The sequence below is a fragment of the Oryza brachyantha genome, chromosome 2 (assembly GCF_000231095.2).
Source record: "Oryza brachyantha chromosome 2, ObraRS2, whole genome shotgun sequence".
Taxonomy (NCBI): Eukaryota; Viridiplantae; Streptophyta; class Magnoliopsida; order Poales; family Poaceae; genus Oryza; species Oryza brachyantha.
In genome coordinates, this window is record NC_023164.2 from 27,450,450 (window position 1) to 27,476,678 (window position 26,229).

The window sequence follows — 26,229 nt, forward strand, 5'->3', positions numbered from 1 at the left end:
ATATCTGCAAAACTAGATAATTGATAATGAAATACTACTAACAATACAACCTATAGTCCAAGGCGAAAAGAATAGCCCAACATAGGTAATACCTCTCTCTCTCACTATTGCACAGATAAATGGTAAACTAACCTGAACATAGGAAAGTGGAAGAACTACTAGTTTTTTGTGAACCAAGGGGAGTGGTAAAGCAGTGGAAACTCTAATAATTGGTTCGGCCAGACTGGCTGAAGCACTCAAACCAGGTACTTCCTCCATCCATAATCATTCATGGTTGTCAAGTCACCGATTAATCATGATTAGTCGACGATTAATTGTAAAATCGTTCGACCCATACGACCAAAAGGCTACGACTCCAACAAATAAGAAGTCACGCGACTTCCTTGGCTTACCGTCAACTTTCAGCATAGTCACACTCAAATTGATTAAGTCGGGCGCAGTGATGGGCTATTGGCCATACATTGGGTGGGCATGGGCCATATATTGACTGCCCTACTAAGGAAGGGAGTACTATAGCAAAAAGAGAAGGAAACCCTACCCTCACTCCCACAGCCAGCTGCCAGACATTTGAGTAGAGAGAGCAGGGACGAGAGACGAGCGCCGGCTACACACCTGCACCTCCAGCCAACCTCCTCCTTCGTACTCGCTTTCATCCTCTTCCATCTCCTTGGCTTCCTCTTCTCCCAAATAATTGGTGTTGCATCGACTAGCCGATAACCGCAATCGGGTTCATCCATCAAGCATCAACCGAATATGCATTATAAGGTGAGATCTATTTTGAAAAATGAAAATTTGAATTTTTCAAATGACATTGGATGGAGTAATGCCTCATATAAAACTTATAGATATTGATGAGATTTATAACTTCATATGACATTTTCATTTGAAATCATGTAGGATGTCAACTATATGCTACATGTTTTCAAATGGACATTGTCAAATAAATAACCAATCAACATTCATAGGTGAGATGGCTACTGACTATTATGTTAGAGCATGACATCCTGAGTTCAAAGTCGATATGCTGTATGTATAAATTTGCAATTGTCTCATAAAATAGTGGATTTGGGGCTATGGCCAGGTGCTTAGTGAAATATATGGTGATTATGGATAGGTGTTTATATAGTAAAATATATTTTGTCAATAAATAGTGGATTTGGGGATACCGCTACGAGATCATGGCTAAGTGCTTAACAAAATTCAAAATATATTTTTAAACTTTTTTCGTGCATTTGAAATTTAGAAGTCATGAAAACATCATCGGTGATAGGTTATAATTTATGTCTTGTCACGTATGACTAATCTGGGATGGATGGTAAGCTGTGAATGTGACTAGAGACCTAAATAGTTCTAGCCATAAACAATGGGTACTAGCTGTACGATGTACACCCATCATAGATCAAATTGACCAATTATCTGTTACAAATCTTATACGCGTGACATGCGTGAGATAAGAAGATGAGATGTTCCTTACTTCCATGGAAGTAAATTTGTCTTATTAATTATTAAAGATAAAGAAACTTCAAATTTCATATTTTTTAAAAAATAAATAAGATAAATAAATAAACGTACATCTAACAGCAACGTCAAACATGTACAAAATAAAAAAAAATCAAGGAGAGTAATTATTACTATCTTCGTCCCTAAATGTTTGACGTCGTTGGCTTTTTTATACATGTTTGACCATTCGTTTTATTCAAAAAATTGACGCAATTATTAATTATTTTTATATCATTTCATTTATTGTTAAGTATATTTTTATGAATATATATATATATAGCCTTACATATTTTTAAAAAAACTTTAATAAAATAAATAGTTAAACGTATATAAAAAAATCAACTGCGTCAGACGTTCTGTAACGGAGGGAGTACGTAATATACACCCAAAGGTAGTCCTGTGCACGCAGCAGGCCACATTGCCGAGCCAAACGCAGGGTCAGGGTAGTTGCTGCTCACATGCGGGCAAGTATGAATCGTGGACATAAAGAGAGGTAGGAGACCTTATCCAGGCACGGTTAAAATGAGGGAGGCTCATGAGGCCGGCATCCTCCCCTACTCGACCAACCGGGATTGCATTCTGCAAGCGACCGGCCATGGGCGGCGTCGCTCAGGTGCACCATCTCAATCTGCTTCTCCCCCACCCAGCCAAATACACCACCCGTACGCGCAGGAGCAGCACGCGTACGGGTAGGGCGAGGCGGCGCGGAGTCCTCTGCTGCAGCCTCAGCACGGATGGTCAGCCAGCAGCAGCAGCAGCAGTCGGAGCTCCGATGATGACTATCTCCATCACAGGCGCCACCGGTTTCGTTGGCCGCAGATTGGTCCAAAAGCTCCTCTCCGGTACGTACAGTAATATATCCATGATCGCTTAAATTCTTACACTGGCAGTGGTAGGCACTGGGCAGCAATGTACTGTAATGGGATTTCATTTCACTATCTACTACTAGTGTTTATCAGTTTATGTATGCACTCTCTGCCAATTTACGTGCAGAAGATCACAAGGTTTGCGTCTTAACGCGGTCCGCCAGCAAGGCCACATCAATTTTTCCGGGTAAGAACAAGGTAATACTAGTAGTATATAAAGAAAGATTAATTACATAAATGAATGCACTGCAGCAATTAACGTACACCGTCGTCCTTCCTATACGGCCCATATCTATATACGCTAATCTCAATCTAGGCTTCATTAATTTTACTTACTTTTGGAGCATCGAATGAATGAAGTCTCTCCCTATGTCACGCATATGTGCGTACGCCTGTATTCTGCAGCTTCCAAATGTCCAGGAATTACAATTGCCGAACAGGGGGACTGGGACAAATGCATCCAAGGCTCCACTGCTGTTGTTAACTTGGCAGGCATGCCTATAAGCACAAGGTGGTCGCCTGAGGTCTGTACCTAATTACATATGTATAACAGCACACCTTTTAATTCTAGGACCGATTATAACATGTCTGATTAAAAATCAGTGGAATTCTGATATGCGCACCTAGCTAGACCAAATAAAGTAGTTGATGTCATGACCTATATATGTGGTTTAATTTCAGATTAAGAAGGAAATTAAGGAGAGCCGAATCAATGTTACATCAAAGGTACGACGTGCGGTGCCTAAATGCCCTTAATTTCAATCCACAATCTGTTAATTTTCCTACAGACCTTGTGATTTGCCAATACTCATGGGCTCTATTTCAAGGACACTACGGTATCCATCACAACATACATACTGTATATATTGGGATTAAATTAGCTTTGAACTTGGTGTGTGTTTGCTGAAGGTCGTGAATTACATAAATAATGCCAGTGTTGATGCTCGGCCCTCAGTTTTTGTGAGCGCAACGGCCATTGGCTTCTATGGTGAGTATCTATGTGCAAGCCGGAGACGGGGAGGTTGCTTGCTAGCTAGTGTATCTCTCTGGTTTCTATTTGGTGGCCATGGAGGATTCTGAAGCTTGGAAGTGCATGAGTGCAGGTACTAGTGAGATCAGTAGCTTCGATGAGTCAAGTCCGTCAGGCAATGACTATCTTGCGGAGGTTATTGATCAACATAAATCGATATCATGATGAATTGAACCCATCAGTCTTTCAACTACTTTACTGCTATACTTTCTTTTCAGGTGTGTCGAGAGTGGGAGGCCAGGGCACGCCAAGTAAACCAAGAGAATGTTAGGCTTGTGCTTCTCCGGATTGGGGTTGTTCTGGGCAAGGACGGCGGCGCTCTAGGTACATCTGCTTAATAATTTGCTTTGCTTTCTTGCTCTTCGATCGGTCTCAAGTTATTCCAATCTATTGATTTGAGATGATTTTAATTCAATTGTCTAACACAATAATACATGCAGCCAAGATGATTCCTCTTTTCATGATGTTTACCGGTGGACCCCTGGGGACGGGACGACAATGGTACATACGCGCGTAATTGCATATACCTAATGGCCATGTCATCTACTTCCTCCATATTTTTTTATATGACTGTCTGGCTAGGAGACCGGACTGTCCAGCCCACACTTAACAGCTCTAGCCGAGACAAGAGCCGGACCGTTCGGCTACCGGACTGTCCGGCCTTGGGACCAGACTGTCCTGTCCTGCTTCACAGGAACGACATCACAAGCCTCTAACTCAACAAGGCTCGACGCTAGCGACTCTTGGATGCATGTAGAGATTCCAGTGACCCCTCTTAATAGTACAGAGTTCCTATGACTCAAAAACGAAAAAGAAACGAAAACGAAATTCCGCCTTTGAACGCTTGCAACTCCGAAAGACATTTCTTGGGTCACATAAGCTTCGAAATTAATCACATACTCCTTCAAATGAAATTGATTCCTTATCTTATCTGCAATCACAAGGATTAGCGCACACATGATTGTCTAGTATTATCATTAATCATCCAAAACTTCGTTTAGGAGCTAGATGTATTTTCACCTCCAATTATTATGGCACATACATGTATCAAGGTATCATGACACTCTGTGTCTCTATGGTACATCCTGATAATTATCGTACCTAAAATGTATCATAATATCTACAATACTAGATAGATACATACATCGGACGTGATACATTAGGTACCATAAGATGATACATTTGTTATCAAGTCTGATACCTATGGGTGCCAACTCTGATACCTATGAGTACTAGATCTGATACCCATGTATTAATTTTGGTACCTATGGGTATTAGATCTAATAATAAGGTATTGTATAGTACCTAGGCCGCGTTCGGCAGCATGGGAGAAGGGGGTTAGTTATCCTGCGCGGAAAACGTAAAAATAGATTAATACATAATTAATTAATTATTAATTATAAAAAAATAAAAAATGTATTAATATGATTTTTAAAATAACTTTTCTATAGAAAATTTTTACAAAAAATACACCGTTTAGCAGTTCGAGAAGCGTGCGCGTGGAAAACGATGGGGCTTAGTTATCTTGCCATGGCTGCCTAACGCGGCCCTAGTTGATATAGAAGTGAAGAACATATGTGATTTAGCTTAAAAAATGATGATCTGATGTGAATCGACGGTGGGGCACAACCCACTAACCCTAAACCCTAGCCCAACCCAACCCACATTGTCTTTCTATCTGTGTAGCATGCAATTGGTACCCAATACCACTAGACCATGTCACTGGCATCTAACTAGGATACTCAAATTATCACCAAATAGCTACCGTCTCCGTCTCATATTAACTTCATTTTGATTTATGTATCCAACATTTGACCATTTGTCTTATTTAAAAAATTGTATAAAAACTTTAAAAAATTAGTCACGCATAAATTACTATTCATGTTTTATCATCTAGTAATAATAAAAATATTAATCGCAAAATTTTTTTAAATAAAACAAAGAGTCAAAACATTATATCTAAAAACTAAAAAATAAAGTTATTATGGAACGGAGACAATATGTTGTAATAGAGGTGGTCCACCTAGACATGCCCTTGTGGGTGAGGAGGTATGTGGCCCCCACCAAGTGCATATATGTATATGTATACCCAAGGGATATGCTAGATGAGCTATGCACACATTGATCCATAATTGTGGAATTTTTAAATATTTTTAATAAATAATTTTATTACTAAATCTCAATGAAAAATATTTTGACTGTATTAATTTTTTTAGGCAAAGCGTAAACCCAACGTCATGAAATTGACCCAAACCCCCACACCCGCCATCTATTTATCTCTGTTTTTCACACATGGCAAAAAGTTTGGCATAAGAATAATACTCATATTTTGAACATGGATATTTTTACTGTATTTTGCTAGTGATACGCTCTTATTCAGGTTATACCTAGCAGACCACGTCTTCGTTGTCCCCTCACCCCCATACTCCCGTTTCCTCTGGCCTTTGTACAGTTTTTCACCACTTCTTAATTATTAATTACACTCCGTTGGGGCTTTAAGAAAGGTAGAGATATTATGTTATATTATATTTTATTGTTTTATAGGATTACCAGGTCTGGTCTAGCTAATGTTAACATACATTACTTATGGTGGATATCGACAGGTTTTCATGGATTCACCTGGACGACCTGGTGGACCTCATCTATGAGTCTCTCAAGAACCCTGCATACCGAGGTAACCTCTGACCTACTAATATATATCTATCTTAAGAGAAGTCATCATATTCGTTTTTATAGTCTAAAAATTTATAAATGAATAAAAAATACAACCGAAGTAGTAATACAATTTTAAGCACATAAATTTAGAATAAAACAAACATTATCTTATAATAAAGTAATTGAAAAAAGACACTACATTTGTGCCGTGGCTATAAATTCCTATACACTTTAGAAACTACATGGTAGAGGAAGAAAACCTTATCCATACAAGGCAGAAAGGCAGAGTAGTACAATATGTTGCCTAAAGACTTTTTCGAGTCATGCTCAGCAAAATGGTACCTGTTGATACAAATATATTAGCCTCCCATGAGGGGAAAGTGTCGAATCTTAAAACAAACGAAAGTCATGTTGATTCAAGTTTAAAAGAGTCGCCTCGTTGCTAGTCATTGACTTCAACCACACCAACTTGGTTGCTGATTTGTAATTGGATAAGTTAATGAGTAGATTGCTTGCACCTTGTACTCTGAGTGACTTTCACCAAATACATATAAACATAAGTAGGGCTATGACCCATCATCACAAGCCCAAACCCGTATATAAATTCATGTGATTTATCATAGTTGCAATCTCGCATATGCCGTGGCACCAGCCATACCCTACGTCCATAAATACTTTACTTGGATATCTATTCGACGAAACACAGAGAAATGCAATTTAGAAAATCTTAAATTTGAGATAAAAAATAAATATTATTGATAAACTTATTCTCGTAAAAGTAGAGCTTAGAAATATTTTAAATCTGGATAAAATACATAATGTTGAGATAATATTTCAAATATTTACTTATATTAACCGGAGGCTTTCCTACGAACATACAAGGTAAAATTCGATATAAATTCTCATTTTAACTTAAAGAACAGAAAATTACTTGATCAGCTAATTTACATAAAAAATACAGATGAGATTGGATCCTAAACCTATATTAAGGTAACATCATACCCTCCGTTTCATATTATAATACTTTTTGAGTTTGCCTAGATTTATCAATGTATCAATATATATGTCTCGCATATGTATATAGCTTCATTAGTACATAAATAAATCTAGTCAATGACACGTAAAGAAAAATAAATCTAGTCAATGCTAAAAAGTCTTATAATATGAAAAGGAATAATTGTTAGAGTCCAAAACATAAGCAATAATAAGGAAATACGACCCAATAATAAACAAGGGTTGATAGAGGAATCTAATTTGAAAATAACTATTACAAATATACGATACAACATGATATTTTTAAGTGAGTGCAAGAATGTCCACTAGAGATGTTAATGACCTAAAGATAAAAATAGAGGAAATGAACATATGATAAAGATTTTATATATATATATATATATATATATATATATATATATATATATATATATATATTGCATTATTAAGAGAACAGACGTAACAATTTTTGTATCAATCATAGTATTAGATATATATATAAGTATATTTATGCTATTACGTGAAAAGAATTACAATGCTATCGGTGGTCTGCGCGGACCATCACACTTATTTATAATTATACTAACCAGATTTATACAATAATAATTCGAGAGAGTTGCAATATTTGACCGCCACTAATTAGGTGTGATCAACGGAACCGCACCCAACCCGGTGCGGCTGTCGGAAATGTGCGAGCGGCTGGGGCGAGTCATTGGTCGGCCCTCCTGGCTGCCGGTGCCGGAGTTTGCCCTCAAAGCGGTGCTAGGAGAAGGCGCCTCAGTGGTAACTTTCATTTGTATATTTGTTAGTAGTATTTATCTTTTGCCTGCAATTTGATTATCCATGCATCAGAATTAACCAGATACATCTGCTTGCATACATTCAGGTCCTTGAAGGGCAAAAGGTTCTTCCTGTGAAGGCCAAGCAACTGGGCTTCTCCTACCAATACCCCTATGTACAAGACGCACTCAGGGCAATTGCCAGGGACCTATGACCAATCAACTCAAATAGTCAAATACTCGGTCACACATATACTGCCTTCTTTTTTAACTTTCACTTTTAGCTTTTGAGATCGTCATTTAACTTATTTAAAAAAATATATAATTATTAATTATTTTTACTTTATTCTATTATTAAACGTACTTGAAGCATGCTTATAACTGATATATTTGTCTATAATTTTTGAATAAAACAAATTATTAAATATGGATGTAAAAAGTTACTGTGTCTTGTTGAAAAAAAGAGGGAGTATATATTTATGTGCCAAATAATATCTAACTGAGTTGTGTCTATTGGCTAAAATTTTCTTGTGGAGGATCAAAGGACGGCCATACGTTTCTTTGGAGTTTCCTTCACCATTTTTAGACTGGAACTTATGTCCACCAGCTCGCCCACGGACCAATTGCACGTGGATCATCTATACATATATATTACGTGTAAGTGTGGTTGGAGAGAGAATCGAACAACGTAGCATACCAAAAGCCAAATAATGGTGCCAGCCGCGAAGGAGATGAGGGTGTTGCCGGTTGCAGCAGCGTGTGTGGTTGTGGTGGCCTGCCTGCTGGCGCTGCAGGCGACGACGGTGGCGGCGCATTTCTCGCTGGGCTTGTCGGACGACTACTACACGGAACGTAGGGAAGTGACCCCCAGGCTCCACCGCGGGCCCCTCACCGGCATCGCCGACTCAGCCTCGCGCTTCCACGACCGCGTTCACCAGCGTCTCATCGATAGGTTGGAGTTATTTATTTTTCAGTCTTTATGTTAATAAGCAATAATTTAAAATTTAAAATCTAAGATTTTTTATTATTGTTTATATTCGGTCTTTAATACATATATAAATTTTTTATTTATAAATATATCGTTTGGTTTTTAAACCAAACATCTCAGCTTTTTTTTTCTTTGAAACACAGTACTCAGAGGATTCTAGTAACACACCTAAGATCACCTCTATAAACAACCCACATTCTATTGTTCTTAGTTTAGAGGAATTTTTCTATAGTAAAAATGGAGAAATAGAATTGCATACTCATTAATTTATAAAAAAAATCAATAGGTTTGAGTATATAGAAACTTTTCCATATACTTCATTACTACAAACTAAATCCTTAGATTTTATTTATTTCTTGCCATCAATCTTATATGACGTATTACATATAGCAATTGATTTGTTTGTACGTCTATACATGTTTCGTGTAACTGTAAAAAGAAAAAAAAAATTGTTTGCTATAGCGAGCTCCTTCATTATCTTATTTTTATCAATTATATATTGCAGGGTTAACTCCCGGCGCCCTCTCCGCGAAAACGATCAACCACTCACTTAGTTGCCCTTTTTCATAGAATCCTCGCTGGAGAGGTTATTTATTGGCTGACACCGATGATTTTTTTATACACATTTAACTATTTATTTTATTAAAAAAATATATAACTATTAATTATTTTTATATTATTATATTTATTGTTAAATATATCTTTATGTATATATATCATTACATATTTAACAAAAATTATTTAAAAATTAAATAAGACGAATAGTCAAACATGTATATAAAAATCAACGGCGTCCAATATTTAGGGACGAAGAGAGTACTCATGTACCATCGTTTTATCCCTACCTATATAATCCTGTTTTTATATAGCAGCGATCAAGCAAAGAGACCGATACCACGCTGCATCTGGCATAGCGGCCCGCCGAGACTTATCACATTTAGAAATAGCTAGCTTATTAGTATTTGATAATAATGTACTAACTTTATGCGTGTGGGCGCCGGTACATGTAAGTTATGTACATGAATGTGGACATATCTTTATTATTGTATAAAAGATGATAAGATGGTGGTCAATAAACCATCCCTAACGTCAGATTAATAGATTGACAAAACAATTTGCAAATCCCTAACGTTGGATTAAAGATGTTGGCCGGTGTTCGGGCGCCGCGCTCAGCCAGATGGGCCTCAGAGCATCCCAGGAGATCATATAAAAAGAAAAATCCAAAGCAAGCTCAAACGGAGGACAGGAGACCGAGACACAGCCAGAGGGAGGAGAGCAGGCGCGTCGGGGGAGGGCTGGAGGTGGCAGGCGGCGGTGGGCGGCCGGCCGATGGCCGCCCGAGGCAGGCGGCGGCGGGCGGGGGACGGGAGACGTCCGGAGGCGGACGCAGCAGGCGGTGGCGGGCGGGTCACAGCAGGCGGCGGCAAATGCAACAGGCGGCGCGGGTAGGCGACGAACCACGGCAGGGGATAGCGGCCGCGCACAGGGCGGCGGCGGCAAGCAGCGGCCGTTCTGCTCCTTCCAGTCCTGATTTGCTACACCTCCATCTCTCTACTCTCTCTCTAGTCTCCACCCTCCCTCTCCATGGCTACTCATGTTCGCCGCCCGGCGACGATGACGATGGAGGGGAGGTCGCGCCGGAGGGGAGGCTGTGGAAATCCGAAGGGGGGCGGGAGCTCGATTTCGTTGTGATAGCGTGAGGAGAGAGACACCATTTTTTGCTTTTCTCTCTCCTCTTTTGGCGCATCCGCCACCTTTGGATGGCTGCACGGCGCATCTGCTGGAGGCGGGTTTTCTGCTTGTATGTGCCAAATCACGGATGGAGTACCGTATAGCGTAGCTTCTGGAGATGCTCTCACGGGCCTTTTCTTTATCTTTATATATATATAAATCTGTTTTAAACTGAAACGTTAGGTGCGCGCCATCCTTACGGTTTTGGTGATTAACGTCAAATCCAATTACTCATGAGACTAGTAATATGTCCGTGAATGCTACAGTGTCACGCGTGTTGTCTTGGTTGATCCGAGCGCATCAAACTAAGAACAACTAAAATAAATATTATTTTCACATAAAGAAACATTGGAAAATTGGAATTGAAGTAATAGAAAGAAGAGTATATGTTAAGTAGCCAATAAATAATGCAGATTACAATTATATAGTTTTGTGGGTAATATGAAATGAACAGAACAACTATTCACATCTAAGATAACATACAATTCAACACCTAAAATTCTTGTGAGGTTAAAAAATCAAATATCTCAGATAACTATCAGTAGGCATGTCTCATCCTAATTTAGCCATCGTTCATTTCTTAAATGTAAATAGTAACGAACTTATTTAACAACATGACATCTATTTAACTTTTTAAATAAAAAATTATCTTGTATAACACCTATATAACATTCATCCCCAAATTCTAAATAAAAAACAATGTTCTAGATTTTATATTAAACATGTGGTATAATAGTTACATATTTTGAAATATAAATTAGTAAGATTATAGTACCCGGTAAGAAAAAAGTAATAATGTGCATGTTATTGCATTTATAATAGATATGATTATATTTTATATTATTATTCAACTTCAAACGATAATGTACCAACACGTATATGCACACATGTGTTGACGCCAAATATGTCTGATCTAGCGTGTTGAATACACACGAGGCCCTGAGAGTCTCTGTATCACTCCAGTGCATGATCTAAATTCTTAGAAGAGGTGCAGGCGTGCCGGTTAGTTTAATCCTGCATCATGTCAGATGAAGAATAAAGCAAACCGATCAATTATCGATCGAGCCAATGAATATTTTAGAGCCAGTTGATAGGATGTTGATGTAGCAGCGTTTACCTGATACCTTATCGGCTGGAACTCCGATAAAACAATGTGCAAGATAGATTGACCTGATATAAACTATTTGTTCAACACAATCTAATAGATTAGACCGAACCGAGACATTATTAGATTGAATATGTCAAACAACAAATATCAAGCCAACAGAAATCACCTAAAGTGGTCAAGCAGATCAACCTTAAGTTGAAACCGATATGACTGCTGGAGCCGGCGAATTGTAGGACTTACTCCTCCGTCGGAGATCTATGCGATGCAGTCCTGCATCAGGTGTGATGTTCAACCGGTAATGAAACCTCGGTGAACAGGGTGGCGATGTGCTGAAATTTATATTTGATCTATGTAGATGTAGATGTTTTACAATGACCCCGGGTATACATATTTATACCCATGGATGAGTACTAGTCTATATTGGACATGTCACACATTTTCTAATAGTTAAAAGAAAATACACATGTTCTACTTGGACTCTAACTCTACTCCCTATTGGATGCGATACACGTTTCCTAAAGACAAAAGGAAACCTAGTCCTAATCGGACACAAAACTTTTGCAGAGATAAAGCAAAAAACTAAACACTGACTAATTAATAAATGGATTTAATTTGTCATCTCATGGTCTTCATGATTCCTTCTTGAACTCGGATTCTTCTAAATAAACTTTCCATCGGCTGATTGCACCCTTTTCTTAACCGAATCTAGTTAACCGAATCCAGTTAGGAATCTTATCAAATTTTGGTGCATAGAAGAGAAATGTGGGTACTGAGTCACAGACTCGTACCACATGTATGTACATACAAGTCCTGCAAAGTCGTTCATTTCCGTTATGAGCTAATGGGCATAGGGTGGACCGAGCCCATTGCTCCTTTTTGGCTCGTGGGCAAGAGATCAACCAACATTCTCCCACTTGATCTTAAGTCTAACGAGTCCGGTCTTAGTAGAATAGCATACTAAAGCAATGGATTAGAGAGCAATTAATACGCCGCGGTGGCACCAATACCTATAATTCACCATAATACCTTGATAGGAATCAACTTACTCTTGTTGGGTGTTGATTGATTCTTATGCCCCTATATCTAGGATCTTGTCAAAGGTATTACTTTTCACATGTGCTAGCCAACAACATAAATTTCAATTAAACTTAATTCATAAGCCTTTGAAATATGTGGATCCATGAGCGGTCTTAAAACTAATATGCTCATATTAATAATTCGATCCTGGACCTATCTTTAGCATCATAATGTCATTGTGTAGGCAGAAATACATGATGCTGCTACTTGAATAGGAAACTGTGGTTGTTAATATGCAATCTCATTATCGCCGTACATTTAGTGATTTCATAAAGCTGTCTACCACTCTTAACTTCGGGAAAATAGTCTAAAGTCATACGTCTGCTCTATCATTCTTACACATGTCACACACTTAGTCTGCATTGTCGACTATGCAGTAATACCATTTGGAGCTCTTTTTTTACCAAAAGATAGTGAGGGTAGCCCCACTGTTAATTTTATTAATAGGAGAGAGATGTTACAGAATTGGCCCTAAGGCCTGATATCTATTACAATAAATTATTCCATGATTGAACAGTGTTTTGATGAGCATCCTTAAGTCTAATTAAATTTAGGCTTAGATCGTATCTTAAGTTTCCCTTCCAAGAAGGCAGAGAAGGTTGAATGTTTTGGGATCAACCCATTTCTTTCTTTCCAGATATTCCAACCATCAAGTAGAAATAATTACAAAAAACACGTTGAAGTGAAGGTGTTGCGTTTTGTCTGAATCATTTGGTGGAAGTCCATATTGATCGGTCAAACGCAACCCAGAGTATTCCAGCAGTCCATACTGAATCCGCACGTAAAGAATAGGTATTCCCTGGTTTCTCGAGCATTTACTTGACAGATGGGACAGTATGCATTATTTCCGGGGGTATCATATACTTTCTATCCAGGAGATCTCTTGTGTTCAATCTGTCAACAAAGAAAAGCCACCCAAAAAACTTTTATCTTCATGTTTACCTTGCTATCCCAAATCCATTTAAGAGTAACTGGTGGAGTAATTGAGATAAAGTTGAGCTTGTAAAAGTTTTGTGAAGAATAGCGGTCAAATCCCTAGATGCAAGTCGAACTATCCTTATCTTCTGTCAAAGTGATCTGTTGCAAGTCGAGCTGCATGTCTTCAAACTCCTGATATGCCTGCATTGATAACGGTAGAAAGTATTGATCATCAGGGGTTCTCGAAAGGTGATGTTCCACCGAGTCAGATTTGTGTCTCGCATAGGAGTAGAGTCTTGGGTATTTGATTGATTTGACATTCTCATCCCATTGGTCATCCCATATCAAGATTGATTGCCCTAAACCTATAATCGGTCTTGCGATTCCTCTGTACAGACCATCAAATTGGAGTACATCTTTTCACCAAAATGAACCACCTCTTGTTATCCCATTAGGAACTTGCATTGTGTAGTAAGACAACTAGATTAGCTTGACCCAAGGCACATTTATCTGATTATAGAATTTATGACCATTCGGAGCTCTTAACCATGGATATTTGCTCCTTAATGTCTTAATCAAACATAAATTTCTTATGTGTGAACATGTCATTAGACGAGTCTCACAAATAGCAAGACATTTTAGTGAACTATAACATGTGGGCTTAACTAAAATCTGCCATAATTCCCTATACATAACACCAAATCTGTAGGCATCCAGACTTAGCACTCAGGAAGCCTCCGATAGCTGAAGCAAAGGGAATGAACTTTACTTTATTTGATTGACTAATTTCCCTTGATTACTAGAGCAGCTGTGATAACAATCTTACATTATATCCCAAAATTTTCTGTCACTGTATGAAGACAAATAAAATGACCTTAGTACTCTTTAGACTTGAATTTAAAAGTAATATCCCTCTATCTAATCATCTGATGCACTTCACTCTTATGTGCTTGCTAATGGGACATTACACTTATAAAGTACCAAGTAATATATTCATCCTTTATCTAACTGCACCAAGTAAACTTTATAGTGCTTTAGAATGATCATTAGCAAAGGAGATAAAACTTTGGTGGAAGAATATAAAGAATTCCCTGGTGAAGATGAACCTTGGCTTTGAGACTTGCCTTAATACTTTTCCCTTATTTCTAATGTAATGAGACATAATCTTCCCCTTCGAAATGTGGTTTAGAAAATAATGCCACGATTTCATTGAGGTCTCATGAACACATAAACATTCAACAACTAATGCAATGTGACATAATCTTCCCATTCGAAATGTGGTTCAGTAAGTAATGCCACAATTTCGTTGAGGTCTCATTAACACATAAGCATTCAACGTAGAATCGTAATAGGGAGTAAATAAGATTTGTCTTGCTCAAGTACAAGACTGATGACATTATTATTGAATTCAACAAGTATCTCTTATTATCAAACTCAATTTAGTAGCTATTCACAGAAATACATTTTCCTTCGCATAATGAAACAACTGATGACTTCTTCCTATAGCTGAGGGAAGATGGCGACAACCTTCATGTCAAGGTCATTCCAGTTCATATGACTTGGTTCCCTCATTTTCACGATCTCACGGAAAACAATTCTTGTATTGAATAAGTGCATCACTTAATTGCACATATATCAATCGCCAAGAATAATATCATAAGTGCATCATTGGTATGGGTACATAAATGTGTTAAAATTACCCTCTTAGAAATGCAGCTCATGAAGTCTTTAAATCTGTAGACACATGCCCATGCTTCTCATAAATCTTATAGATTAGTTTGGCACTATACTCACTCATGGATGGTTCAGGTGCCTTATCCTTCCCCTTAGACTTAGATGAATACTTATGATACTCAATGGACTTATCGGCACAATTTTTACTAACTTTTTTAGTTTTGGCAGTGGAGTCCCGCTTTCTTTACTTAATTTAGTACTGCCCAAATTTCCTTTGTGCCTTCTTATGCTCATCCTCCTCAAAGGAGTGTAATGTGAGCTCGACAATAGACCATTTATCCTGCTGAATATTATACTGTATCTTAAGGTTATTATATTCAGGAGGTAGTGAACACATGATGAGATGAACTAGGAAATCATCAGAAATATCCATGTCCATTCCACTTAGTTGTTCAGCCATATCGGTCATAGACATTATGTGTGCTCTCACACCACTTTCACCATCATAGTGGGATGCGAGCAGGTTCATCACAAGGTTACTTGCATAAACGTTAGAGAAGTAACTCTATTCTACATTAGCTAAATAATCCTTAGTAGTTTCAACATCAGGAATGCCAACTCTCATGCTAGAAGAAATGGAGTTTTTAATGACCATTAAGGCCATGGGATTGGCTTCTTCCCATATTCCCGCCCTTTCCTCATGTGCCTTCTTAACATCAGGAGGTGCATCATCAGGGGAAGCAATGAGAGAATCCTCTGGTATGACAATGTCGTATTTGAGAAGCCCAAGAGTAACTTGCATCTGTTCTTTCCATTCATGGAAATTTGTGCCATTAAGTTGTTCAATGTCCTTTATTTGAGCGCTATCATTATTCAGGACTAAAAATTTAATGACAAATAGCATTAGTAAACTATAATAAATGTGTATATTTAACCCTACATTGGTCTGGTTAATCATCCACATAAACATAATATTTTAACTCACAAAATAAATTAAAACCAACATTATTATCTTTAAAACAATAATAAATATGTATAATTAACCCTACGTTGGTCTGGTTAATCATCCGAATAGGAATAATATTTTAACTCATAATTAAATTAAAATGACATTATTATCAGTAAGGAAAAAATACATTAATTGCACAAGCAAAATAAGACTTTTACTCCATGGCATAATAAAGAAAAATGGAGAAAATGTCTAAACATTAATGTGCATAAATATAAAGTTTTACTCTATAATACAGTTGGGCTAAGATAGAGTAAAACATCATCGTAAAATAAATTATTATGCGCATAAATGAAGTTTTATTCATACCATGAAGGAAAATATAGAATAAAGCATGAAACATTATTAAGTGACAATCAATGCACATGAATACGCAAATTCTCTATATTATCTCACTATAAAGTAAGAGTTAAAAGCCTGAGTGTCAAAATGTCATCAAATAGATGAAAACATGAAATTTCATTTCATTATACCGTTGGACCAAAATGAAGCAAAATTAACTTAATTATCCAAATAATGAAAGTCCTAAATCGGAACTTCCGTTTGACTGAAACGATAAAGGAAATTAAATTTATATTCTACCCAAACTTCTCATAGGTTCCATTTAGATAGAAATAATCATAATAACATAAATAAAATTTACTGAATTTTAAGGCATAAAATCGACTCAAAACAATTAGAGCTTAATCTGCTATTACATTAAAACAGAATACATAAAAGAAATAATTTTGCTCGCAAGCCGAACGCCGGCCTGTTAGTGGAGGCGGCCTATAGGCGCGTCAGCTCTTGAGTGGCGGTCGGCCCATTAAGAGGTGTGGTGGCCCGCAGACGAGTGCGAGCAACGTACGCCGTTGGATGGGATCGAACGGCTAGGAGACCATACAGCCAAAACAAAACTCTGACACCTACCAAAGCCCTAGCCATTCTTCCCTTCCCTCCCCGTTTCCCCGGCCCTTGATGCGGCGCGGCGAAGACCAAGCGACGGCGCAGCGGTGACAGGGTGAGGGGTGGCAGCCGAGCCAGGCGCGCGAAGCTGAGCCCTAGCGCGGCGGCAGCGCGTCCGTCTGCGCGCGGCTGAGGCCGGGGTGGCGGCGGGAGCTGAGGCCGGGGCGCACGACGGATCTGAGGGCCGGTCGTGGAGAAGGGCCGGCGGAGGCTGAGGCCAGCGCGCTGAGGGCCGGCGGCTGAGGCGGGCGCGGGCGGAGCCGGTGCCCCAGGGGCGCAGCGGCGGGACTGAGGCCGAGGTGCGCAGCGTCGGCGACGGCCGGGGCGTGACGGCGGCGGCTGAAAATAGGGCGGTTCCCCACCTCGGTTCTCCTCCTCGGCGCAGCAAAGACCGCAGCGAGGCGAGCCTCACCCTTGCGCGGCGATCTGAAGCAAGCGCAAGGGTGAGCTCCGGCGAGCTGATGCCAACAACACGGTTTTATCAAGCCGGTGAGTCCTTGTCCCAAATTTTGACTGGGGTCTTTTGGGATTCACTGAGTTCGTGATTTGCCAAAAGTTGGAATATAGTGTTCTTGATATGGGGATTTAACATTAGGGTTTCTTAAGTCCCTAATCTGTGAATCCCTTCTTAAATTTGGACGGAACCATGAGTCAAACTAAATCGCGCAGCATGAACTTAATTTTGTTTATTATCCTAATAAACAGAAACATAAATCCTAAAACTTGAACACACGCCGTCAGGTTAATCTAGCCATCAGATTAATCTAATACGGCGCATGATGGGAACATGCAAAAGTGGCTTGTGATGGGAACATGCAAAGGTCTAAGAAGGCTCTAATACCACAATGTAGTAAATAATTTGATCTAATCTTAGGCTATGCATGATCACGTACATCTTATGCAGAATTAAATGAAACCACTCGATGAAGGCATTATACAGATTGAATGATATTACTTAATCTGTGATCTTTAGGTGGGGATGATTGAGAATGGAATTCACTCCCTCCAACGCCACGCCTCTGACGATGGGTAAATTGGAAGATTTACCATAGGTTAGTCACGTTATCAGCAAATGACCCTGTAACTTCGGGAGAAGGGGTTCACTCCTATCTTTTTATTAGGAAAGCGACACATTAACTTTTTTACCCCTTCTATCTTTTGATTAGGTAAGCGACACATTACTTTTTTTTATTAAAAACACATGACTCTGCTAAGTGGTAACACGTTGCATAAGTGGCAACCTGTCATTGGGGACAAGGTCCCCTTTATATACGACGTTGAGGGGATCGGGGCGATTCCTCTCGAGGAAACGGCTCTTCCGATCGTGGTGCAAAGAAGAGAAACGTGGGTACGAGTCCTATAGAATCGTGCCGCAGAGAAGAGAAACGTGGGTACAAGTCCTGTAGGCTTGTTCATCACGTACATACATACGAGTCCTGCAGACTCGTTCATTTCCATTATGAGCTAATGGACCTAGGGGGGGCTGAGCCCATTGCTCCTTTCTGGCTTGTGGGCTAGAGATCAACCAACATTCTAATCCTATGAATAAAAGTAACTAAATAATGCTTTGATCATTCAAAAAGAGCTACTATATTGTGTACATAACTGTAGACTGCCTTTCTGCGACAAATGAGAACCAGGATACAAGACACCACGGAGCAACCTGTATCTTACAGTAACTCTTGTATAAAAAGGTTAAATAATATAGGTAGAAACATAAAGCTCAACCTATCCGGGTCGGGTCAGTCGCCTATTTACAAGTGGACTGGAGCCTAAATATTGTGCAGAGCTAGACAGGTGAGCAGCAAAAGACTTAGAAATTATCTATACTTGACATGATCTAATACGCATGACCTACAAGAAATTGTAGATGCTATATCACAACTTGAAGTACAAGATGTGTTTCACCAGCATAATTTAGAAGTATCCCAGTATAACATATACTGAGGTTATGTATACTAGTAATATACTCATGCATTACAATATGTCCATATAACTGATAATAGATTGCACACGCCAATACAAAAAAGAAATGATCAATATAATTGATGATGTACTGCATAGACCAACAGAGAATAATTGATTTTGTTAAAGAAACTAGATTGATTATGTTGCTTCTAGTTTGTTGGGCAATCTTTGTGTTAGTATGAATACCCACTTTACAATTTTATATTCCAAATGTCAATTAAGTTGTCATGTGCCTGATAAAGGAATTGGATTACCTAACAAAGGAATTAGATTGTTTTACTGTTCTTCTGTTGTTACTAAGATTATCCTGTTTACATGTAGGCATCTCTTGATTGTATCAGTCTTGGCCACTTGAAGGGCAATTGCTTTTTTGACAGTAGATGCTTTCATGCGTCAATGGGATTTAAGGTATGATACCTCTCTCTGCCATTCGGTATAATATGAATTTTGCTATTGTAAATTGTGTCTTACTCTGTATTTTGCTGAGTAGCTCTCAACTGCCATTTACAACTATTTTGTGTACCTAATTTATAATCAACAACAGTCAAATGCAATATTCAGCTTATCACATCGAAGTGGGATCACACAATGGCATATTTTATTACCATCTTCTCCTGATAACCCTCCATTTTTACACAAGGAATTGGACTATTTGGTAGAGGCGTCATTTAGAAATCTACTAATATTAGACCATTTAATCTGTTGATTTACAAAGTATGCTATAGTCAAATTTGTCAAGATTCACTAATATAGTGCATGTGAATTTGGACCATTTTATCAGTTGATTTACAAAGTATGCTATAGTAAAATTTGTCAAACCTACACAAAATGTTATATCTCTTGCTGCTTAGGACCTAACATTGTTTTTTTTTCATTTCAAAGATAAACCAAGATATTAGGGGGCTTTATTTATGTGCTGGTTAATAACTTAATCCATACTCGCTGGCTGGATCTAGGCTTTTCTTAGGTTAGGAATCCGCATAAGAAAGAAATTCTCATCGTTGATCATATCCATAATCATTAGTAATTGTTTTTTGTTTTCAAATCGAGATTGGAGTAAGGATAGTGAGCAGTTAGACAACAGAAATAGCAGGGTGGCACAAACCTAAAACAAAATTGGTTATAGAAAGAAATTGACATTAGCAATAGTAGGGGCACATTTTGTTCTCTTTTTAATTCATGATAAAAGTTATGTTACTAGAACCATGCAGTTGTAGGGGTACATGTGATCATTTCATGAGTATTTTATAGGCAAATGGCTACTCTTTCTATTGCATGGGAGTTGATACTATTTGGATGCACAAAAAATGCAATAATTGATGATCCCAATGCTGCCAGATGATGTCTCAGGAAGCAGTACACAGACTCTGTGCTCATTGCTGTTATCCTAGCAATCATACCAGTACCCTGTAGCAAGAGGAAAGAAAGATGTTTTCACATGTTTCGTAAGTCAAATAGGCAAATCATCGTGGTAGTGTCAGGAAAGCTGAGGCAGTGACAAACTGAATGGACTGCAAGAGGCGATAAGTGGAGGACTGGGGATGTAGAGGTTGAAATCTTGTAGAAAACGACCTCCAGCAAAAGTGGGAGCACACAATTGTTTACTTCATCTTGCATATGCATTTGTTTGTGCTTTAACTTTGGCATGCAAGAGGAAGCATATAACTGATTTACTGAACCATGGAAAGCAATATACTGATTTAGGTCTAGCCACCTTGGCGTTCACTATACTTATTAACTTGTTAGATGGAGTTAGGCATGGACTCATTGTTCATATATTCCTGGTTTTAATAATTTTCTTATAAATCTGGAGTCCAGTATGGTCCTTGTATTTCTGATTCCTATCCATTTTCTAGGAAATTTGAAAAATAATAGACTAGCATAAGTGTATTAATTGCAAACACAAAAATAGAGTAGTAGTCCATAAGTCGTACATAGTCCATAAGTTGTACATAAGCTCTTATCTATAAGGTTAAAAAGACAGAAGACAAATGTAAGTGTTTCATGCCCTTGTCCTAGCAAAATCACCATTGCAACCCTACTGTATTCTCATATTTGGTTAGCAATACTAAAATATGAGCTTTGTTCTAATAAAACCTTCTCAAACATTAAAAGTGGATACATAGCATTGCATTAAGCACAACTGGTGATTAGAGTGGAGATGAACTGGATTAATCAGATAAATGATACGAAGAGCTAAAAGTTCGGCTTTTAACGAGTCAATAAATTGAGGTTGATCGTCTAGAAGAATATGGTTGATTCTCTTGTAGAAGCTGAAATTCTATTTTTCTCCACTATTGTAACGACCATTTGTAAATAAATCTACGATGATTAAGTTTGAATCAACAAAGACATGAAAGTCTTGCTTCTGGTGGTATTGAGCTGTTGAGAAGTATGTTACATGATTTGGAATAAATGCGAAGAGTGCATATTTTCCAACTTTTTATTGCATCTAATGACGGATCATTATCATTGTCATTTTAAAAATAAAAAATGAAGTGCCATAGTAAGAAATCTGAGGCATTTTGATTTTTATATTACCTCTAAAAATTGCTTAGAACATTTTTAATTTATAGCCTTGTACACCTACATAAGAATTTGTCTATTAACAAACACGAAACAATCAACATATTGTCCAACAACTAACTACAATTAAATTTCAATAATGACATTTGTAATACACTGACCAGTGGGGTATTGCTACTTGAATTATTGTTTTAATTAATGAATAACCCAGCTGATACGCTAAAGACACATAAAGTCCAACTCAATATTATTGCAATGGGTTGCTTTAAATTTGGGCATCCACGGTGTGCACGAAAAACAATAAGCGGTATTAGTGCTTATTTACTTCGTCACCCTAAATAGAACCCTACTAGACATAGTATAGAACCCTACCAGACATAATGCCAAATTTTAGAAAGTGAAGGTACGGTTCAGTGTTGTTTGGTTAGAGGCCTTACTAAATTTCAGTGGAAATTTTGCGAGTACAACATTTCGATATTGACTATGGATTATGCCTGAACATTCGTTTACTACTTGGGAACTAACAAAATGCATAGCTTCTATTCGCAACCTTATTGCGTTGCGTACTTTGACTATAGCTTCTATGAAGCAAAGGTCGTGATATTGTCATTTTCGTTATGTAAAGAAACTGAAATGTAGAACGTTTACTCGAGCAAATGCATGGGAAGAACAATGGAAAAAAGGACCTTACTGGAGGCCTGCGTGGTTATCGCCGCCGTGCACCCGTCGTCGATGTCTACCACGCAGGAGATGACGTTCCCTTGCAAAGTAAAAGGAGAGAGACGTGTTAGACATTGTTAATGCCAGAATTGGGAAAATTGTCGATGGAGACTAAAACGAGATTAATGACCGAATCGAATAGGAAAAAGGGCAATCGGATATGAAGCAATTGGAATACGACTCGAATATAGCTGATGGAGTTTGACTCGGATGGGAAAAGGAGTCCGATTGGGCCTGGAAATCATGCAAATAGATTCGAGAATAAATAGTCTGTGTAATTTATTTTTATCTATTAATTAGGGTTACTTTTATCTCTAAGAGAGTCAGATTACGATTGGGACTAGAGTCAGAGTCCGATTGGGACTTGTATGTTTTTATCTAGTAAGAATTATAGATAGAGTCCATATAGGAGTTGTTATTTCTTTTTATCTATTAGGAGTCGTATGTCGTGTCCAACATCGACTAGCATTCACCCGAGGATATAAATATGTATGCCCGGGATCATTATAAATCATCTACATCATAATATAGATCAATTACTTTCGGTGTATTGCCACCCTCCTTCTCGAGGTTTCAACATCGGCGAAACTTGGCACCTGACGCGGGGCTGCATCGTCTCGATCTTTGGCGGAGGGGTAAGTCCGACGTTCCGCCGGCCACGGTAATCGTATCAGCTAGATTAGAACTGTCTTAGTTCGGTCCGACAGTTCGGTCCGATCTTCTAATCTACTTGTATTGTTGCTAGTTATTGTATTAGTTCAGCTTAAGTTATCGGCTCATCGGCTTGATAGCAATCTAGATCTGTTTAGTATCTATCCTGACATTGGTAGGCATAATCTTGAACTGCCTTGGTTTGGTCTGATCTTCTATGATTATTCTTAGTAATCTAGGCTAGATAAGATCTTGACAAATAGTTTGGTTCGATCTTCTATGATTATTCTTAGTAATCTAGGCTAGATAAGATCTTGATCGTTTGTCAGTCGTTTATAGCCGATGATCTTTGCCGATCTACATGTTCATTATATTTACACCAATATAGTAGCTAATTATCTTATTGTATTATTTTTATACCAATTGACTTAATTTATTTAGATTGACAGTTATTTATGTTGTATCGGCTTATGAGATTTACATGTTAATTAATTTTGGCCGATCGTAGCAAATGATTCACTCTTTGTTTAACTATTTGAGTTTATATGTATCGGATTCTCAACCGACCCAAGCTTTTAACGGCCGATCGATCAGCCTATCGGCTAAATACTGTTACATCAACGTTCGATCGGTTGGATTTTCTGTTATCTATCGGCTCAATGGTCGATCGACTTGGTTTACTGTTTATCTTGTCAGTTGCAGGATTGAACTGATTGGCACGCCCGCGCATCTTCTAAAAATTTAGGTCCTGCACCAGAGCGTTCTAAGAAGTGACTCCCAAGCCTTTGTGTGTGACATGTCATCGGGTCATCTTTTAACGTCATCAGACACCCAACACCAACCATGCAACAAAGGTCAAACTTTTTTTTGCAATCTAATCCAATCGAGAAGAGAGAGAAGGCTCACGGAGATGATGTCGTCGCCATAGGTGATGTCATAGAGTCAGGCGACAGTTGGAGGATGTGGGGCCCACCTATCAGAGGGTGCCACCGGTGAGTGAAGAGCCGATCTTGTCATACGCGAGGAGGAGCAATGGAGCAACAGGTACCTTTGAGGGGGCGATGAGCTTGAGAGGGTACTTGGCGAAGCATCTAGTCACCGTAGACTTGCCCCTACCTTCTCTGCCCGCACCATGCCTGTCGCTGTCGGCGCCATTGTTGCCTCCGCCTGTGCCTTCGTTTTTTGGGCTCTTTGCGAGAACGAGTCGACGAGAACGAATTGATTTACAAAGTATGCCATAGTAAAATTTATCAAACCTACACAAAAGGACCTAATATTATTTTTTCATTTCAAGGATAAACCAAGATATCAGGGGGCTGTATTTATGAGCTAGTTAATAACTTAATCCATCCTCACTGGAATCCACATAAGAAAGAAATTCTCATAGTTGATCACATCCAAAATCATTAGTAATTGTTTTTTGTTTTCAAATCAAGATTGGAGTAAGGATAGCGAGCAGTTAGATAACATAAATAGTAGGGTGGCATAAACCGAAAACAAATATTGGTTATAGAAAGAAATTGACATTAGCAATAGTAGTGGTACATTTTGTTCTCCTTTTAATTCATGATAAAAGTTCTGTTGCTAGAACCATGCAGTTGTAGGTGTACATGTGATCATTTCAGACTTGTACGTGTACATGTGATCATTTCATACTTTGATAGAGTATTTTATGGACAAATAGCAACTCTTTCTATTGCTTGGAAGTCGATACTATTTGGATGCACAAAAAAATGTAATATTTGATCATCTTTTGGTAGTGGTCATGACTGACACATTTATTTGTCAAATTTTGATATTGCAATTTTTTTTAGTGCAACGCTTGCTAAACTACCTATCAACATAGAGTGTGTGTTGGTGACCATTAGGCACTACTTGACCAGAACATGCATTGCCATTGCCATCACCATCACTAGTACTAGATTGTTTCGTCCTTGGTTTAAACTTGGATGGACCAACTGAATTTTCTGTGTTCAGCAAAGCACTTGAACCAGACCCTAAGTTATCCTATGTGAATCTTGTAGTTAGCATACGCCCAACAAATAGGTCTGCGACATCGATATCTCCTTCATACTGCAAAAGAGGGTAAACGTGGTTGATTGTCTCGATCTCTTCGACTCGTTCTCGAAAACTGGAGGCGGAGACGGAGGCAACAATGGCACCGGCGGCGACAGGCGTGGTGCGGGTGGAGAAGGTGGGGGACAGGTCTGTGGTGACAAGGTGCTTCGCCAAATACCCTCTCAAATTCATTACCCCCTCTAAGGTACTTGTTGATTCATCGCTCCTCCCCACGTGCGATAAGATCGGCTCTTGACTGACTAGTGGCGCTTTTTGGTAGGTGGGCTTGGCATCCTCCGGTGCCGCCTGGCTCTACACCATCACCTACGGTGGCGGCATTGTCTCTGTGAGCCTCTTCCTCTTCTGGATTGGATTGCAACCAACAGTTTGGCGTTGGTTGGATGGTTGGTGTTGGGTGTCTAACACGTCTCTCTCCTTTTGCTTTGTAGGGGGACGTCATCTCTTGCGTGGTGGACATCGGCGACGGGTGTACGACGGCGATGACCACACAGGCCTCTACCAAGGTCATTTTCTTTCCGTTGTTCTTTGCATGTGTTTGCTCGAGTAAACATTCTATATTTTGGTTTCTTTATGTAATGGAAATGAGGAAAGTACGACATTTGCTTCAGAAGAAGCCGTAGTCAACTACAATCAAAGTACGTAGCCAATAATATTGTGCATAGACTCTATGCATTTCGTTAATTGGCAAAATTGATATATAAGTTAGTGAACGAATGTTCGGGCATAATCTATAGTCAATATCGGAATGTTGTACTCGTAAAACTTCGACCGAAATTTGGTAAGGCCTCTAACCAAACAACACTGAACCGTACTTTCCCTTTACAAAATTTGGCACTACTAGAGTCTGGTAGGGTTCTTTTTAGGGTTAGAAGTAAACAAGCCCTAATGTCTCTTTCTGTTTTCATGCACATTGTAGATGCCCAAACTTCGAGTAGCACATTGCAATAATATGGTGTTGCGCTTTGTGCGTCTTTGACACATCAGCTAGGCTATCCATTATCTAAAACTGATT

The 26,229-nt window shown here is 38.7% G+C and overlaps 1 protein-coding gene and 1 long non-coding RNA gene across 6 annotated transcripts; both read left to right on the plus strand.

The window, feature by feature from the left end:
- The first annotated feature begins 2,036 nt into the window (after positions 1-2,036).
- On the plus strand, positions 2,037-8,287 carry LOC102716191 (epimerase family protein SDR39U1 homolog, chloroplastic). 2 transcript variants are annotated; one of them, XM_040521485.1, is made up of 11 exons: positions 2,037-2,342; positions 2,494-2,553; positions 2,772-2,890; positions 3,048-3,092; positions 3,276-3,354; positions 3,470-3,531; positions 3,615-3,720; positions 3,837-3,909; positions 6,000-6,070; positions 7,688-7,827; positions 7,931-8,287. In XM_040521485.1, exons 1-11 carry the CDS (start codon positions 2,096-2,098, stop codon positions 8,036-8,038), a joined length of 1,110 nt encoding a protein of 369 aa, XP_040377419.1. In that variant the 5' UTR covers positions 2,037-2,095; the 3' UTR covers positions 8,039-8,287. The 2 variants fall into 2 exon arrangements, with proteins under 2 accessions (XP_040377419.1, XP_040377420.1); XM_040521486.1 differs by having other exon boundaries at positions 3,837-3,897.
- An 8,984-nt stretch (positions 8,288-17,271) lies between these two features.
- LOC102716476 lies at positions 17,272-26,205 on the plus strand. Of its 4 annotated transcripts, XR_005811108.1 has the most exons (7): positions 17,272-17,762; positions 18,247-18,325; positions 19,563-19,649; positions 23,841-23,992; positions 24,067-25,401; positions 25,477-25,542; positions 25,646-26,205. It is a non-coding gene; the product is annotated as an uncharacterized LOC102716476 (long non-coding RNA). The 4 variants fall into 4 exon arrangements; XR_005811105.1 differs by having other exon boundaries at positions 23,841-25,401; XR_005811106.1 differs by lacking the exon at positions 23,841-23,992 and having other exon boundaries at positions 25,163-25,401.
- The last annotated feature ends 24 nt before the right edge of the window (positions 26,206-26,229 follow it).

Coding starts and splice junctions, on each gene's coding strand:
- LOC102716191 (XM_040521485.1), top strand. CDS start 2,096: ATGGGCGGCGTCGCTCAGGTGCACCATCTCAATCTGCTTCTCCCCCAC. Junction 3,532..3,614: donor GCAATGACTATCTTGCGGAG/GTTATTGATCAA, acceptor CTTTCTTTTCAG/GTGTGTCGAGAGTGGGAGGC. Junction 7,828..7,930: donor TAGGAGAAGGCGCCTCAGTG/GTAACTTTCATT, acceptor GCATACATTCAG/GTCCTTGAAGGGCAAAAGGT.